Source organism: Dipodomys spectabilis, unplaced genomic scaffold, assembly GCF_019054845.1.
Source record: "Dipodomys spectabilis isolate Male_0828 unplaced genomic scaffold, ASM1905484v1 ptg000002l, whole genome shotgun sequence".
NCBI lineage: Eukaryota > Metazoa > Chordata > Mammalia > Rodentia > Heteromyidae > Dipodomys > Dipodomys spectabilis.
This window is the reverse complement of record NW_024870679.1, coordinates 58,013,265-58,031,790: the sequence shown is the minus strand read 5'-3', so window position 1 is coordinate 58,031,790 and position 18,526 is coordinate 58,013,265. Positions and strand designations below refer to the sequence as shown.

The 18,526-nt window shown below is 42.8% G+C and overlaps 1 protein-coding gene across 3 annotated transcripts in view; it reads left to right on the top strand.

Moving 5' to 3' along the window:
- The first annotated feature begins 6,792 nt into the window (after positions 1 to 6,792).
- Patj (PATJ crumbs cell polarity complex component) overlaps positions 6,793 to 18,526 on the top strand; it is a 289,250-nt gene continuing 277,516 nt past the window's right edge. For 2 of the 3 annotated variants that reach the window (XM_042675626.1, XM_042675631.1), the window contains exons 1-5: positions 6,795 to 6,869; positions 11,553 to 11,609; positions 11,710 to 11,876; positions 15,083 to 15,277; positions 17,201 to 17,340. In XM_042675626.1, coding sequence (XP_042531560.1) covers positions 11,588 to 11,609; positions 11,710 to 11,876; positions 15,083 to 15,277; positions 17,201 to 17,340 — 524 coding nt within the window. In that variant the 5' untranslated portion in view covers positions 6,795 to 6,869; positions 11,553 to 11,587. Of the gene's footprint in view, positions 6,870 to 11,552; positions 11,610 to 11,709; positions 11,877 to 15,082; positions 15,278 to 17,200; positions 17,341 to 18,526 lie in introns of all 3 variants that reach the window. The other variant, XM_042675635.1, reaches the window with a different exon arrangement.

Sequence of the window (18,526 nt, the reverse complement as noted above, 5' to 3'; positions counted from 1 at the left end):
GGAAGATGGATCTTGAACTCTGAGCCTGGGCACTGTCCCTGAGCTCTTCAGCTCAAGGCTAGTGCTCTGCCATTTGAGCCACAGCACCACTCCCGGTTTTCTGATGATTATTGGAAATAAGAGTTTCATGGACTTTCTTGCCCGGGTTGGCTTTGAACCATGATCCTCTGATCTCAGCCTCCTGTAGTTAGGATTACAGGTGTAAGCCACCGAAGCCCAGCTATTTTATGCTCTTGTATTCATCCTCTAATTACATGGTTACTACATTGTTTAAGTTTAGTAAGTACTTAAGTCTCCATGTTTTCAATGCAAAATTATTTCATTGCATAAAATTCTATAAGAATTCTAAGGTTTTCTGTGGAAAGCAAAAGGTGTGAGTAGCATTGCCTCAGGTAGAAACTGTACAGAAATGTTAGGAAAGAGGATTGCCAGAGAAATCTGAAGTTAAAGGCTCAATTCATTGGAATTTTTCTAAGATTTTAGACACACCTAATTACATGTACAGATTGTTCTGTCTGTAGCAAAGCTTTCCAAGGAAACCAACCAAACTCCTGTTTCCAAGGTTAGGATAGAAACAGTAAGACATAAAAGATTGCTAGCTTTGAAAAAAATTTAAAAATATGTCAGGCAACTATTTTTCTCTGGTTATAAATTCATTATATCAGAAACCTGAGCCAGGCACTGGTGGCTCACATTTTGTAATACTAGCTACTTAGGAGGTGGAGCTCCCTGGCTCCTTTGTTTAAAGTCCTGGCAGGATAGGGCTAGGAAGGTAGCTCAGTGGTAGAGTGCTTGCCTTACATGCATAAGGCCATGGGTTTGATTCCTCAGTACCACATAAACAAAGAAAGCCAGACACAGTGCTGTGGCTCAAGTGGTAGAGCCTTGAGCTGAAGAGCTGAGGGACAGCGCTCAGGCCCAGAGTTCAAGCCCCATGACTGACAAAAAGAAAAAGAAAAAAAAAAATCCCTGGTAGTCTAGGAGGTTAACCAGCAAAAAGCTGAAGTGGAATGTGGCTCAAGTAGTAGAGCACCAGTCTTGAGTGGAAAAAAGCTAAGGGGCAGAGAGCCCAGACACTAAGTTCAAGCCCTAGTACTAGTACACACACACACACACACACACACACACACACACACACACACACACAGCATGAAATTAAAAACATTTTTAAAATTCCAAGGAAAAGTCAAAAGAAGCTAACATAAATGAACATAACAAAAGATGGAGACAGTGGGTTAAAAGTGATGCTGGTTGGAGTATGAGAGAGACATCTTCTTATAGAAGAGGGGAATCAGCCATGGAGGAAGAGTAGAGCCACCAGACATTCTAGGTAGGGAAAAGAGGAAAAGCAACCCATAGAGTAACTGGATGTGGCCAGAGTATAATTCTGGGAGGTAGTATACAAAATAAGATTGGAATTCGTTATTTTACGTGGTTGTTTTTTTTTTTTTTTTTAATGGTTCAGAGGTTTGAACTCAGGGCCTTGTGCTTGCTGTGCTGGTGCTATACCATTTAAGTCATACTCTAGGCTAACACGATTAGGTCAGCAAGGATGGGAGTATTTGGAGAGCTTGAATCTAAGAAGGTATTTGGACTTGATTACACAGTCATTTCAAATGCACATGATTTTTTTTTGAGATGGGGAATAGGCTCATAACATTATATATTGAAGAGATATCATGTGTGCCATGTGAAGCTTTAGATTATCAGCATCTACTTTGTGTGGGGGGGGGAGGGGGGTGTTAAACTAGGGCTTGGGCATTGTCCACAAGTTTTGTTTTTTGTTTTTGTTTTTGTTTTGGCCGTCGAAGGGCTTGAATGGCCTTGGGCACTGTCCCTCAGCTCTTCAGCTCAAGGCTATTGCTCTACTACCTGTGCCACAGCGCCACTTCTGGTTTTCTGAGTGGTTTATTGGAGTTAAGAGTCTCACATCCTCAGCACCACATAAGCAGAAAAGAAAAGCCGGAAGTGGGGCTGTGGCTCAAGTGATAGAGCGCTAGCCTTGAGCTGAAGAGCTGAGGGACAGAGCTCAGGCTCAGAGTTCAGGCCCCATGACCGGACCCAAAAAAAAAAAAAAAAGAGTCTCACAGATTTTCCTGCTCAGGCTGGCTTTGAACCCCAATCCTCAGATCTCAGCCTCCTGAGTTGCTAGGATTACAGGCATGAGTCACTGGCACCCGGATCACAAGCTTCTTTTGTTCAAGGCTAGTGTTGTACCACTTAAATCACAGCTTCATTTCTGGCCTTTTTTAGGGGAGGAGTTTATTGGAGTTAAGAGTCTTTGTTCCTGGACTGGCTTTGAAGTGCCATCTTCAGATTGTCCTGAGTAGCTAGGATTACAGGGGTGAGCCCCAGGCACCCAGCTAAAAATGTATAACTCAGTCTGGTCCCAAACTCATGATCCTCCTGCCTCATCTTCCTCATCAATGTGTCACCACAGCCAGCAGCAACCAGTTTTTCTTAACTGGTTTCCTGATTTGGGAAGCATTGCCTTCTCTAGTGTTACTTAATCTCTAATACCTATTTAAGTCTGTTTAAATCCTAACTAGTGCTTCCTTAAAAAATGTACTAAGATCCCTATATTTCCTGAAGGTTCTGACTTTGTTCTACTTGGAAAATTCTGTTCTTGTGTAAATTATATCTTCAATAATTTGTTAGTTCTTAAAAATCAGAAATCATGCTATTTTAAAATTATTTTTAATCCACACCTAATAATTGTCTCAATTTATAGGTACAATATGATAATTCAGTACAAAGTCACATATGTAATAATCAAATCAGAGTAATTGGAATTTCTACATTTGTAACTCTTTACGATTCCTATGTGGTTGAAACCTAGGAGCTACTTTACTAACTTGTTGGGCTGGAGAGTAGATCAGTGGTACAATACTTAACAGTATGTAGGAAATATCTAGCACATTCCATTAAAACAGAAATAAGTAGAGCTGAAGGCTTGTGGCTCATGCCTATAATCCTAGCTACTCTGGAGACTGAGATGTGAGAATTATGACTTAAAGCCAGTCTAGGGAGGAAAGTCTGTGAGATGCTTATCTCCAGTTAACTACAAAAAAAGGCCAGAAGTGATAGAGCATTAGCCTGGAGCAAAAAGCTCAAGGACAGTACCCTGAGTTCAAGCCCTAGGACTGGCCTGGGCATGGGCACGCGTGCACTCACACACACACACACACACACACACACACACACATCAAAAAAGATGATGACAACAACAACTAAAACCCAGAACACAGCTTCTCAGTTGTTGAAGAATACATTTTAGAATAACTTCATTTAAAAAAAAGCTGTGATAAAGCAGGTACAAAGCATGACACAGTACTGTCCTTTATCTATGTAAGTACAAGAGGACACACAAAAAAGGCATTTATTGATACTTTTTCAGCAGAGAAAAGCTCCATTTTAAAATTCTAATATAGTATCTTTTTTCTGTTAATTTTTTTGAGTTCTGGTATTCTGTATGTTGATCTTTTGTTGGATGAATAAAGTGCAGATATTTTCTCCTATTCTGCAATTGTCCCTTCACACTGTTAATGATTTTCTTTACTGAGCAGAAACATTAGTGTGATATAATCCCATGGTCTAGATTTTTGTTGCTTCTGTATTAGGGTCTTATCCAAAAAATCATCACCTATAGCTACATACTGAAGTGGGTTCTTTTCCTGTGGTACCTTCTAGTAGTTACAAGTCTTTCATTTAATTCTTTGATCTATTTTGCATTGACTTTTTTTCTTTTTTTTTGTGCCAGTGCCAGCGCTTGAACTCTGGGCCTGGGCACTGTCCCTCAGCTCTTCTCAGCTCAAGACTAGTGCTCTACTACTTCAGTCACAGCACCACTTCCGGCTTTTTCTGCTTATGTGGTGCTGATGAACTGAACCCAGGGCCTCATGCATGCAAGGCAAGCAATCTACCACTGAGCCACCTTCCCAGCCCCTGCATTGACTGTTACATATGGCAAAGAATAAAGATTTATTTCCATTCTTCTACATGTGGATATCCAGTTTTGCTTCCCAGCATGATTTGTTGAAGAGCATGTCCTTTCTCCAAAGTTTGTTAGACAACTTTGCTGAAGACCAGTTTTGTGCTCTCTCTCTCTCTCTCCCTTTCTCTCTCTCTCTTTTTCTGGAAGTTTTCAGAGTCTTTTGGTTAGGCCCTAAAAACTACCTGGAAAAGCCAGCACCAGTGGCTCAAGCCTGTAATCCTAGCTACTAAAGAGGCTGAGATCTGAGGATCACAGTTCAAAGCCAGCCTGGGCAGGGAAGTCCATGAGACTCTTATGTCCAATTAACCACCAGAAAACTGGAAGTGGCACTATGGCTCAAATGGTAGAGCTCTGGCCTTGAGCTGAAGAGCCCAGAGTTCAAGCCCCACAACCACCACCACCAACAAAAAATTCTTAAATTTCTTTTTTGTAACTATTGTGAATTATATTGCTTTCATAGTTTCTTCTCAGCAAGATAATTCTTTGATATAAAAATGCCATGAAGCTGGGTATCAGGCTCATGCCTGTCATCCTAGCTACTCAGGAGGCTAAGATCTGAGGATTGTATTTTGAAGCCAACCCAGATAGGAAAGTCTGGGAGACTCTTATCTCCAGTAAACTACCTCCTTGCCTCTCAAAAACAGCCAAAAGTGGAGTTGTGGCTCACATGGTAGAGCTCAGGGACAGGGCCCAGCCCCTAAGTTCAATCCTGGGGATAGTAAAAAAAAAAAAAAAAAAAAAAAGTAGATAAATAAACAAATATAAAAGCTATGGAATTTTATATGTGGATTTTGTGTTATATAATTTCACTGAATTTTTAAGAAATCAATTCTAACAACTTTTGGTAAAGTCTTTCATTTTCTCTCTCTCTCTCTTTTTTTTTTTTTTGGGGTCCGGTCGTGGGGCCTGAACTCTGGGCCTGGGCACTGTCCCTCAGCTCTTCAGCTCAAGGCTAGCGCTCTACCACTTGAGCCACAGCGCCACTTCCAGCTTTTTTCTTTGTGCTTATGTGGTGCTGAGGAATCGAACCCAGGGCCTCAGGCATACAAGGCAAGCACTCTACCACTGAGCCACCTTCCCAGCCCTTAACTTTCTCTCCCTACCTCTCCCCACCCCACAGTATTGCTAATAACTGCAAAAACTGCAAATAGGGATCATTTATTTGACTACCTTTTATTTGGATGCCCTTTATGCACAGGCATGCATTCCAACCTAACACTGCCCTTCCTTCCTTCCTCTTTCTTTCCTTCCTTCCTTCCTTCCTTCCTTTTTTTGTTGGTCGTAGGTCTTGAACTCTACCATTTGAGCAACAGCACCACTTCTGATTTTCTGGTGGTTAATTGGAGATAAGAGTTTCATGGATGGGGCTGGGAAGGTGGCTCAGTGGTAGAGCGCTTGCCTTGCATGCCTAAGGCCCTGGGTTCGATTCCTCAGCACCACATAAGCACAAAGAAAAAAGCTGGAAGTGGCGCTGTGGCTCAAGTGGTAGAGCGCTAGCCTTGAGCTGAAGAGCTGAGGGACAGTGTCCAGGCTCAGAGTTCAAGCCCCACTACCAGACTGCCCCCCCCCCAAAAAAAAAAAAAAAGAGTTTCATGGACTTTCCTTCCCCGGGCTGGCTTTAAACTGCAATCCTCAGATCTCAGCTTCCTGAGTAGCTAGGATTACCAGGTGTAAGCCACTTGCATCCAGCCACTGCCCTTTATTTCTTTTGCCTGTTGCTTTGGTTAAGATTTTCAATACTATATTGAGTAATGTTAGTAAAAGTGAACATCCTTATCTTGTTCCTTAAAGAAAAGGAAAATTGCCTATCTTCTTACCAGGCCTAAGAAATGATATTTTCTTTAAAACAAGGAAACAAGTTACGATAAAGTGTTCAGTAGGAGGTCACACAGCAAAGGTGCTCTGGTGGCAGTTGTTATGTGTCTATTCCTCATCTTCTTTGAGGACAAGGAAGATTTCACTATCTCCCAAATCACCATGCTTAATAGATGTCAAATTTATTTAATGAATATCTGACGATTCTCTTTATTTTTAACGTGTTTATTACCAAAATCCCCAAGTTAATTACATTCAAGAGGGCGAAATTATATCACTGTGGCACATTTTCCTTACTTTTTCTTCAGGGTGGTCGGCATTGTGCAGACCACGCTGTAAGACAAATGCTTACTGAATTTTGCACTCAGTGCTGGTGAAACTTTTCTTGACGTCAAGTTGTGACATCATGAGTGTTCAAATGTGTAGCAAAACACTGGATTCGGAGTCCAAAGACTAAACCGTCGTCTCAAACTTTGGGCTAGTTACCTTACGAGGTGGGCAGTTTCTTCACCGAGTCAAGGAGACACATGTAACTTGCAGGGAACTATTGCTAGAATCTTTTCTTTCACCCAGATGGACTCCCATAGTTACACTCAGTCGTTTTGTGTGTGTTGTGCTGCGATTAACTAAAGACATATTTTATCAGCAGATCTAAAAAAGAAAAAAAAAATGGTGCAAAAAGTTAGGCCACGGGGAGTCCTCCACATAGGCCAGCCGCTTTTTCAAGACACCCACAGGTGTCTAACACCTGTGGACGGGATCTGGCCCGTGCAGCCCCCCCACCTCTCGCTCCAGGCCAGCCCAGCCCCGCTTCACCTGCGGGACGGCCCAGCGGCCTTCCTCTCCCGGGGCCGGACAGCAGGCTCCAGCCGGCCGAGCTCCGGGTGCCCCACCCGCGCCACCCCGGCGCCCCGCCCCCGCGGGGAGGGTCGGGCGAGGGGAGGGCCTGCAGGTGAGGCGCGGTCAGCCTCGCCAGTCACTTCCGCCCAGGTAAGCCGGGGCTGCCGCCGCTGAGCCCCGCCGCCTGCCGCTAGCTCCCATCGTGTAATCACCGGACCAGGTAAAGCGTGGGGTTGGGGGGGGGGGGATTCCCCTGCCCGCGTCTCCACCCTGTTGGCCGGGGCCCTGCGCGCTCTCTGCCCGCCGGCCCCGGGGAGCCCGCGCCGATCCCTAGAGGGAGTTGGGGCGCCGCCCTTCTTCTGCCGGGGGCCCGGGCGCCTCCCCCGCGGACCCCGCCCCGTCCCGCCGCGCGCGGTTCCCTCGGAGCCCGGGGCGCGCCCGGCCCTCGCAGGCCTTCCCGGCCCCCAGTCTGCGCCGGCTGTGCCGGGGGCCGCCTGTCGAGGCTGTGGGCTGCATCGCGGATCCAGCGACCCGGGGCCTCGGCGGCGCCCGCCGAGCTGGGCGGAGCCGTCTCCCGCCGGGGACTGCGGGGAGGAGCACCCGCGGGACGCCGGGGGCGCCCTCCCCGCCGCCGGTCTCGCTGCGCCGGAGCGCTCTGCCCCGGCCTGGCTGTGCCAGCCTTCCTGCGGAGAGCTCGAGCGCCGCGCGCGGAAAGGGCTCCCTGTCTGACCTCCGAACTTCGGGGGTGGAAATCCCTGGGTTTCCTGCGTGAAATCCAGCTCTGGAAAGCACTCGCAGGTCTTTCCCACCTTCCAAAGCGTCCTGCCCTCCCGGCACGCCCAGCAGGCCCAATCCGTCTTCCCCCTGGGGTGTTTACTGGACACTTGGTCCCCTCTCCAGATGGCGCTGATCGCTGGGTTCGAATTCCGGGTTGACTGCGTTGTCCGCCTCGGAGAGGAGGGAGGTGCGCCTTCCAAGGCCAGATCGCCCCTCCAGGCTTCTCGCTTGATTAGGGTCTGGCCTTTGGTACTTGCCGGACGAGTTTCCTGAAGGCAGAAGCTTCAGGAGACATGGGGAAAAAAATCTGTTCCATTGAGGCCAATGGACCCATTCGCTGTCTGCCACTCATTCATTCTCACGCACCTGGTTTAAGGAAAGCCAGGGAGGAGTGGGGTAAAAACTCAAATCCGTTCGTTTTGTAGAATTAGAAAAGGCTGGTGAGGTTGTGACCGGTAGCTGAGATGCGTTTGCTGTTGTCAGGCCCAGGTTTTTACAAAGATTATTTAAAAAAAAAAAAAAAAAAGCTAAGATAATTGGAAAGTAAGTATAGAAATAGAGGGGACTGATAAGGTGAGAGCCAAAAGAGATTTACTAGTTCACAAAACTAAGTGCTCACATAAAATGGACTCGCCATTAGAAAAATGGGAAAAAAAAGTTGAAAAGAAACGGGTTAAACTCATCAGTATTTAACAAAGCCTTAGTAAGTTTCAATTAGCTGTTAAGTTTTGTTTAGTTTTCAGTAGTGCTGGATTAGAATTCAGGACCACAAGGGCTGAGCAGGTGCTACCCTTGAGCTCCTCCCGTCCCCCCAGTTCCTATTTTCAGGTGCAAAGTTAATGAGTATTTTTTTTGTGGGGAAAATTGTAGAGAATTTTCAAAAAGTAACTAAAAACACCCAGAAACCCACTCACCATTGAAAGAAAAAGCACTAATAACATCATGGCATAGTTCCTTACAGTTTGTAGTTTTAGTTAGAAATACCTGTACATAGCTCTGTGCTGGTGGCTCACACTTGTAATCCTAGCTACTCTGGAGGCTGAGATCTGAGGATAAGGGTTGGAAGCCAGCCCGAGCAGGAAAGTCTGTGAGACTCTTTATCTCCAATATACTGAGAAAAAGTCAAAAGTGGCGCTGTGGCTTAAGTGATAGGATGTTAGCCTTGAACCAAAGAATCTCAGGGACAACACCCTGTCCCTGAGCCCAAGCCCCACCACCGACAATATATATAATGTATATATTAAATACATAAAATACATATTTATATAACATAATATGTAATATAACGTAACATAATCTACATTATATAATATTCACAAATATGTAACATTTAATATATAAATCATACATATTTACTATATTATATTTTATATAATATATGAATTTATATTAAATATATAAACATCTATATATTTATATTTTTTTCTTATAGCAAATTTGCTATTAAAACTGCAGCTTAGCATTTGCTTTCCTTACAATGGTGTTTCACTTCACAACATTTGTTATTACATTCAACAGCTGGGCAGGCTGAATTGACTGGTTCTGTTAAAGTTTAACAAAAACACATTGGTTTTGGGAAGCCACACTGGAGTTTAGTGTAAGACTGCTTATCTTGGTAGCTTTGAGAAAACTGGGCTATTCTGCCTTAATATTTGTGATTGGCTAAACATGATTTGCTTTTGTTTTTCTTGTTTTCTTACTCTAGGGTTTCATGTAGGGGTTTGCACCTTTTGTCCAGGCTGCAAGCCTATGCTTCCGCATAGTTAGAATTACAGACATACACAGTTTGTTTGTTACAGTAAAGTCTTGCTAACTTTTTCCCAGGCTGGCACTGACCTTTGCCCTTCCTGGGTGCCTTGAGCTGTGCTGTACGTGAAATGTACACTAGATTTCCAGGTTTCATATAAAAAAGTTTAAAGTCTTACTAATTTTTGTATCATCGCATACTGAAATGATTTGTAGATTTTGAGCATCTAGATCCAGACGTATCATTCTGGAATTTGTGTCTGTTACCTAAATCCAGGAATGTGATGTTTTGACAATGGTTAAAAAAATAAGTATTCTTCACAGTGAGACCACAGGAGGATACTCTTAGGAGAGAAACCCAAAGATGCAATGCCTCTGTGCCTTTGATCATATAAAATAATATTTATTGAAATGAAATAAAGTATTCTTTTAGCAATACTGAGATTTGAATTCGGGGCCTTGAGCTTGCTAGGTTGATGCTCTACTGCTTTAGCCTTGTCTCCTAGTTCATAAAAAATAAATAGTATTTTTCTACTTAAGGGGTAGGCTAGTTTCTAGAATACCTGACTTGAAGCTGTATTTGCATGGCAGGAGATATAATTATTTAGAGGCCTGTTAATAGCATCACCATTGCTCTTTGGCTGGTTCATTTAATCAGTTATCAAATAAATGCTGAGCTTTAAGGACAAATGAATGCTAAAGATAAATCCTGATCTTTATACTCAAACGGAAGCCACAGATACTTAAAAACAGTTCATGGTCCTTAGATTTGGAAAAACTTTTGAAACCATGACTTTGCACCTAATAGCTCATTGATTCTTACAACTTCCTGGCTAGTGATCTGTGACAGATTCCTGTAGGTAAGTTAGGAACTATTTGTGATCTTGCCTAATTCACCTGTGCAGCCCAAGCATAAATACCTGTACTTTTCCAAGGAGACAGCTAGTGATATTTCCCCCTGAAGCTGAAGATCAGTAGATGTCTTGTTAAATAAGTAGGGAATTCTGATCTTGAACTATTGAGCGCTGAAAAAAAAAAAATGTCTTTTTCAAGGTCCTTAATTTGCCTAAATTAATCTTTGAATGTTAATAAAGCCTTTCAATTACCTTCAATCAGAAATTAAATTACTCTCAGCTCTTCCTCCCCCCTCCCCATATTCTATTAATTGGTATTGGCTTAGGACATGGACTTTTTTTTTTAAGCCACGATATTATAATAATGCCTTTCTATCAAATCCTACAGTTGACCAACTATGAAAAACTCTGGTCCCAAATTGACTTCGTTGGATGATAGAGGGGAAGCTGCTGAGCATAAGAAACTTTTTTGGAGGCTTTGGGCCTAAGACAAATGTTATCACATGGCATTTTTACATCTGACCTATCTGTGACTTACCTAGAAGGCCTATCTATGACATGTGAGGGGGCTTTACCATGCTTTAACAAACTTGAAATTCCCTCCTCTAACTCTTGCTTCTCTTTTTTGTTCTTTATTTCTTTGGTCATGCTGAGGATTAAACCCCCTACCTTGGGAATGCTAGCTAAGTACTTGACCATCCCAAGCTGCTTTCTTAGACTCAACCCTGTTAATTTTATACTGGAATAGGTCAGAATTGTTTGGCTAAAGATTTCCAGTGACCATATCAAGGTTGACAAATAGGTTCCATTTGGTCTACTGCTGCAACTTCAGCCAGACATCTATTACTTGTATGTCTCTTTTACATGCCACATGTCTTTAGAACTTTAGTCCCTGTTCTTAGCAGGAATGGTGATAATTCTCCAGGCTTGGTTTTTTTTTTTTTTTTTGTGGTGGGGCTTGATGTCTGGCCTGGGTACTGTCCCTGAGCTCTTCAGCTCAAGGCAAATGCTCTACCTCTTGAGCCACAGCTCCACTTCTGGTTTTCTGGTGGTTAATTGGAGATAAGAGTCTCACAGATTTTCCTGCCCAGGCTGGCTTGGAACAGTGATCCTCAGATCTCAGCCTCCTGAATAGCTAGGATTGCAGGCATGAGCCACTGGTGTCCGGCTTCAGGCCTGTTTTATGGATGTAGGCCAACTATGAATCATGAGCCGTGGATGGCCAGCCACTTTCTACTCTAACCCTATTGAGTGGTGGCTTAGCTCATATATCTAAAATATGCAGGACTATCCAAACAGGCGCTGAACCACACTTCTACCAGCTTTTTACTGAGTAGTTAGAGATAAGAGTCTCTCAAATTTGTTTACTTGGGCTGGCTTTGAACCATGATACTAGAGCTCAGTCTCCTGAGTAGCTAAGATTTCAGGTGTGAGCCACTGGTGTCCAGCTAGTGGTGTCTTTTGATGAAAAATGTTCCTAAGTTTTTCTTTAAAATGGAAACTCATATTTTCAATCTTTTCTCTAGAATTCCTTAAAAGTGATTGAAGAAAAAAATCCAAAATGCCTGAAAATCCTGCTGCAGGTATATTAGGTAGTTTGATTATTCATTCACTTAATTAATGATTCATACCTGGTTTATGAGATGGACTTAACTTGTGCTCTGATCATTCTTCTTCAACAAGATAAACTGCAGGTTCTGCAGGTCCTGGAGCGCCTGCAAACAAGGCTGCAGGAGAAGGGTGACACATCACAGAATGAGAAGCTGGCTCTGTTTTATGACACACTGAGGAGTCCTCTCTTTAACCAGATACTCACACTCCAGCAGTCCATCAAGCAGCTGAAGGGACAAGTAAGTTCCACATGGATTCTGCCTGGCTGTGTCAAACAGCAGACCCAGAGAGAGGTGGACAAGGACAAATGTACTGTAAGGATGTTTATGTCCACATGACCCTATTGGGACCTGCATGGCAGTATTGGCATAAGTAGTTTTAAAATACTGGGCAATGGTGGCTCACACTGTAATTCTAGCTACTCAGGAGTCTGAGATCTGAAGATCAGAGTTTGAAGCCAGTCTGGGCAGTAAAGTCTGTGAGACTCCTATCTCCAATTAACCAGAAAGAAAATCCAGAAGTGGAGCTGTAGCTCAAGCAATAGAGCACCAGCCTTGAGCAAAAAAAGAAAGAAAAAGATCCCAGGCCCTAAATTCACTGGTACACACACACACACACACACAACACACACACACACACACACACACACACACACGGATAATTTCATGTTGCACCTTGGAATATACTTTTTTTTTTTTGTCAGTTGTGGGGTTTGAACTCTGGGCCTGGGCACTGTCCCTCAGCTCTTCAGCTCAAGGCTACCACTCTACCACTTGAACCACACTACCACACTACCAAGATCCTTAGATCTCAGCCTCCTGAGTAGCTAGGATTACAGGTGTGAGCCACCAGTACCTAGCTATTTTTTTTTGCTTCTTGGGCTGGGAATGTGGTTTAGTGGTAGAGTGCTTGCCTACCATGCATGAAGCCCTGGATTCCATTCTTCAGTACCACATACACAGAAAAAGCCAGAAGTGGTGCTGTGGTTTAAGTGGTAGAGTGCTAGCCTTGTGCAAAAGAAGCTCAGGGACAGTGCACAGTGTCCTGAGTTCAAGCCCTAGGACTGGCCAAAAAAAAAAAAAGCTTCTTAAATGGTGTTGGGAATTGAACTCAGAGCCTGCTTAGAACACACTCAACACACTCAACCACTGAGTTCCACCATCTATCTCCTGACATTTATTCTGAGTGTTACTTTTTTCCCATTTGAACCTCAATCCTCAGATCTCAGCTTCCTGAGTAGCTAAAATTACAGTTGTGAGCCACCAACATCTGGTTCCAAGTGTTACTTTTATTCTACTGTGTTAGCAGTTGTAGCAGCAGTGAGCTTTCTTTTTTAAATCTTTTTTTTTTCTTTTTCTGGTATTAGGGCTTGAACTTAGGGGCAGAGTGCTCTCCCTTAGCTGTTTGGCTCAAAGTTAGTGCTCTATCACTTCAGCTTTTTGTAACTAATTGGAGATCAGAGTCTCATAGACATTTCTGCCTGTACTGACTTCGAACCTCAGTTCTTAGATCTCAACTTCTCCAGTGCCCAGCTCCAGCAGTATTATTTTATAATTGTGCTCCTTATAATTATAGGATTCTCTTCTTTCTGCTTATGGTCAAGTGGCTATGTGACTCACTTGTTGTTAATCTTGTTCAAGGATTTAATCTAATGTGTGGATTAAATGAGATAAATACATTAAGGCCTTGTGAAACAGCCAGGTGGATATCTGGGGCTCAGGCTATTAATCTTAGCTACTCAAGAGATTGAGGAGGATCATGGTTCAAACAAAGCCAGCTCAGCCAGAAAATTCTGTAAGACTTCTCAAAATAAAACAAGTTGGGCTGGAGGTAAAACTTGAGGCCCTAAATTCAAACCCTATTATTACCAAAAAAAAAAAAAAAATCCAAAAGAATCTTCTTAGCAAGCATTTAGTAAGTGCTGTTGTTAACTACTATTTATACGACCCGTGGCACTGTCCCTGAGCTCTTTTGTTCAAGACAAACAACACTCTCCCACTTTGAGCCATAGCTCCACGTCGAGTTTTTGAGTGGGTAATTGGAGAGAAGAGTCTCACAGAGATTTTTCTGTCTGGGCTGCCTTTGAACTTTGATCCTCAGATCTCAGTCTCCTGAATAGCTAGTATTACAGGTGTGAGCCACCTGTGCCTGGCACACCTGTGGCACTCTTGAGGCTCCCCACATGGCAATGTGCAGATGAGCACAACAGGGCTTAGTGTATTCACTTACATGACTTGATGTATCTAAGTATGTGAAGAATAATGAGATAATCTTGCTGACATTGGATAGACATAGAAGGCAGGATACGCTGACACATTTATAACTATTAAGTATTTTTTTTTCTGTGCCAGTTCGGGGGCTTGAACTCAGGGCCTGTGCACTGTCCTTACACATTTCTTTTTTGTTAGTCATGGGGCTTTTAGTCTGGGCCTAGGCGCTGTCCCTTAGTTCTTCAGAAGCTCAAGGCTAGTGTTCTACCCCTTGAGCCACAGTGCCACTTCTGATTTTCTGGTGGTTAATTGGGGATAAGAGTCTCCTGGAGCAGATCGCTGGTGGCTCACACCTGTAATCCTAGCTATTCAGGAGGCCGAGATCTGAGGATCATGGTTCAAAACCAGCCTGGGCAGGAAAGTCTGTGAGACTCTTTTATTTCCAGTTAATCACCAGAAAACCAGAAGTGGTGCTGTAGCTTAAATGATAGAGTGCTAGCCTTGAGCTGAAGAGCTTAGGGACAAAGCCCAGGCCCAGAATTCAAGCCCCACTTCTGATCAAGAAAAAAAAAAGTCAGAGACTTTCCTTCCCAGGTTTGCTTTGAACCATGATCCTCAGATCTCAGCCTCCCGAGTAGCTAGGATTACAAGTATGAGGCACCAGTGCCCAGCTTGTCCTTCCATTTTTGTGCTCAAGGCTAGCTCTCTACCGTTTTGAGCCACAGCTTCACTTCTGGCTTTTTGGTATTTAATTAGAGTAACAGGCATGAGCCACCAGTGCCTGACTGAAATTTTTTTTTTTTTTTAATATTAAATAAAAGTATGTATGTGAAGCCAGATCCTAGTGGCTTAGGGCTGTAATCCTAATTGTTCAGGTGGCTGAGATCTGAAGATTGGTTCAAAGCCAGTCCAGGCAGGAAAGTCCAAGAGACACTAATCTCCAATTAACCACCAAAAAGCTAGAGGGAGAATTGTGGCTCAAGTGGCAAAGTGAAGCCTTGAGCCAAAAAGGCTAAGAGACAGTACCTATTGCCCAGACCCCTGAGTTCAAGCCCAGTAATGGCATACACACAAAAATGTATATACGTATATATACATATATATGTACCTTATTTAATTCATGTATATTTAGACCACACGTTATACATTAAATGCGGAAAATATAAAATATAGGTAGAAATAAATTTTTTCCTGAAGGTTTCTGTTGATGATTGTCCTGTTTTTCTCTCCAACAGCTCAGCCATATTCCACCAGATTGTTCAGCCAATTTTGATTTTTCTCGGAAAGGCTTATTAGTGTTCACGGATGGTTCCATTACGAATGGGAATGCCCACAGGCCTCATAATAATTTAACTGTTTCTGGGTTATTTCCTTGGGCCCCAAACTCGGGAAATGAAGACTTTAACTCAATCATTCAACAGATGGCTCAGGTAAAGTTACATTGTGCTATGTGATGTTTACATTGCCTTTTTTTTCTCCTCTTCTGTTTTCAATTTTAAAAGGATACCTATACTCACTCTTTTTGACTTAAAATGTGTTGGCATGGATTTTGTTTATATTTTTATATTGTTAGGTGGAATTAATACCATTTTCTAACCCATTGGGAATTTGTTGTCTTTAAATTACATGAAATTTGGGCATGGTGGTTCACAGCTGAACTCTCTGACTACGAGGTTGTCAGGAGGATTGTGAATTCCAAGCCAGCTTGGACAATATATCAAGATCCTGTTGCAAAACAAAAGACAACACAAAATGAAGCAAATGCTAAAGGAGAGCATCCATGTTTGTGGTTAATGAATATTCATAGACAAAGATTCTAGTTTGAACACATCTCTGTTCTTGAAAGGCAAGAGATTCATAGTGGTTTGGTCATAGAAGAAATATTAATGTCTGCTGGAAGTGAAAAAAATTATTGAAACTTGTTAATTTCATGTCAAAAAAGAATTAGTGGGAATTGGAACTAATAAAATTTGGAAACTTCTAGGAAAATATTGGAAAGGCAAATCCCCAATACCTATTAAAAATGAAATAATAGCCAGTTGCCGGTGGCTCACGCCTGTAATCCCAGGTACTCAGGAGGCTGAGATCTGAGGATCACAGTTTGAAGCCAGTCCAAGCAGGTAGTCCATGAGACTCTTATCTCCAATTAACCACCAGCTCAAAGTACTAGAATACTAGACTTGAGCAGAAAAGTTAGGGACAGCAACCAGGCCCTGAGTTCAAGTCCTATGACCAAAAAAAAAAAAAAGAAATAATAGACGACTTACATTTTTGGATATGCTAGTTTTATATTGGTTCATTCTTTTAATACTTGCCTTTTAAAATGAAACCTGAGTTTGAATGGGAAAAAGAATCCATTGAAACTGGGATGGGTAGGCATTCGATCTTGAGTCATGCCATACCTCCAGCCTGAATTATGGTAGTAAGCTAATATTCTGGACCTAATTTTCTTTTATGAAGCTAGTGTTCTGTCCCATTCTTCTGATGCTCTTGTTAGTTGATTACATTTGTGAAGTTCTCATCAGATAAATGCAATTGCTAACTAAAGCAATAGAATGCTTAGCTGTCACAGAAAAACCCAGTGATGAACCACTTCTTAATGGTGGTCTTTCTATAGCTTGCTTTGTTTGTTTATTTATTAGGGCCTCAAGTGTTCTAATGCTTGAGCTAGACTCCAGCCATTTTGCTTTTCTTTTGTTTTTGAGATATAGAATGCCACTAGCTGCCCAGGCTGGCCTTGAACTCACAATAATCCTGTGAGTAGCTCTTGAGTAACTTGATTATAGGCATTCATGACAACTCTAGCTTCTTATTTTATTATTTGTGCTAGGGGATCTTAAACTCAGGGCTTTTTGCTTTAGCTCGATTTTTTTTTTTTTTTTTTCTCTCATGGCTGGTGTTCTACCACTGGAGCCAGGGTGATTAATTAGAGATAAGAATGGGAGGGGGGTAGATGGGAAGGGGAAACAAAGGAGGAGACAACAATGCTTGATAAATGTACTCATTACCTTGCTCATGTAATTGTAACCCCTCTGTACGGTATTTTCTCAAAAAAAAAAAAATCTAGTGAATTCATGTGCTTTTCAACTTCAATTCTCAGATCTTAGACTCCTGAGTAGGATTACAGGTGTGAGCTACCAGCACCCAGCCTGCTCAGGCCCTCCTACATTCTTCTGAAAGCAGTCACCATGCAGGGTTCCAGACATAATGTCTTATTGAAATGATCACTTTATTTCCATTGTAAAGATGACTTAGAAGAAGCTGTTTTTGTGCTGTGTAGTTTAAATTCTGCAGAAAGAGTGTTGCTTAAATGCATATAATTTCACTTTTTTTTTTTAATCTCCCTTCATTAGGGCCGGCAAATTGAATATATAGACATAGAACGTCCTTCAACTGGAGGCTTGGGTTTCAGCGTGGTGGCTCTAAGAAGCCAAAGTCTGGGAGAAGTGGAGATCTTTGTGAAGGAAGTACATCCAGGGAGTATAGCTGACAGGTGAGGACCATGCTTATTTTGCCAGTTCTTTTCCTGACAGCTCTGAAAGCAAAGAGAATAAGCAATTAGAAATAAAACAGTAACACTAGCAGCTACTATGCTAAGTCTTCCTGTACATTTGTACGTGTTCTTTTTTATTTTGCTTTTTCTTTATTATTGTCATATAGTTGCACAGACGTTTATTTAATATGTCCATTTATGTGTCCCGTGCACCTTGATCTGAGTCACTTCTTCCTTCCTTCTTCCCTACTCCCATCCCAACCGTCTCATCGTTTCGTAGTTCTGTTTACTTTATAGTTTTTAGTTTTATTTTTTGCTAATCCTGGGACTTGAATTAGAGCATGGGCTCAGGCTGACTTTCCTGATCAGGCTGGCTTTGAAGTGCCATCCTCAGGTCTCAGTCTCCTGAGGAGACTGGATTACAGGAGCTAGGATTACAGGTGTCCACTGGCACCTTGTACTCTTGCCTGGCATTTTTCCCTTCAGATTTTCCCCTTTCACTCTACCACTTCAGCCACAGCTGCACTCCAGGCTTTTTTTTTTGTGTGTGTGTGGTTAATTACTGCCTTGGATGGCTTCAAACTGAGATTAAAGTATTATTTTTTAGCCGGCACTGGTGGCTCACGCCTGTAATCCTAGCTACTCAGGAGGCTGAGATCTGAGGATCACAGTTCAAAGCCAGCCCGGGCAGGAGAGACCGTGAGACTCCTATCTCCAATAAACCACCAGAAAACCGGAAGTGGCGCTGTAGCTCAAGTGGTAGAGCGCTCGCCTTGAGCTGAAGAGCTGAGGGACAGCGCCCAGGCCCAGAGTTCAAGCCCCACGACCGACAAAAAAAAAAAAAAAAAAAGTATTATTTTTTATGCTAGTTCTTTTTTTCTTTTTTGGGGGGGGGAGCGGTCATGGGTCTTGAACTCTGGGCCTGGGCACTCTCCCTCAGCTCTTCAGCTCAAGGCTAGCACTGTACCACCACTTGAGCCACAGCACCAATTCTAGGTTTCTGGTGTTTTATTGAAGATAAGAGTCTCACAAACGTTGCTGCCCAGGCTGGCTTTGAACTGTGATCCTCAGATCTCAGCCTCCTGAGTAGCTAGGATTACAAGCATAAGAGTCTCACAGGCTGGGTGCTAGTAGTTTGAGCCTATAGTGCTAGCTGCTGAGGAGGCTGAAATCTGAGGATTTTGGT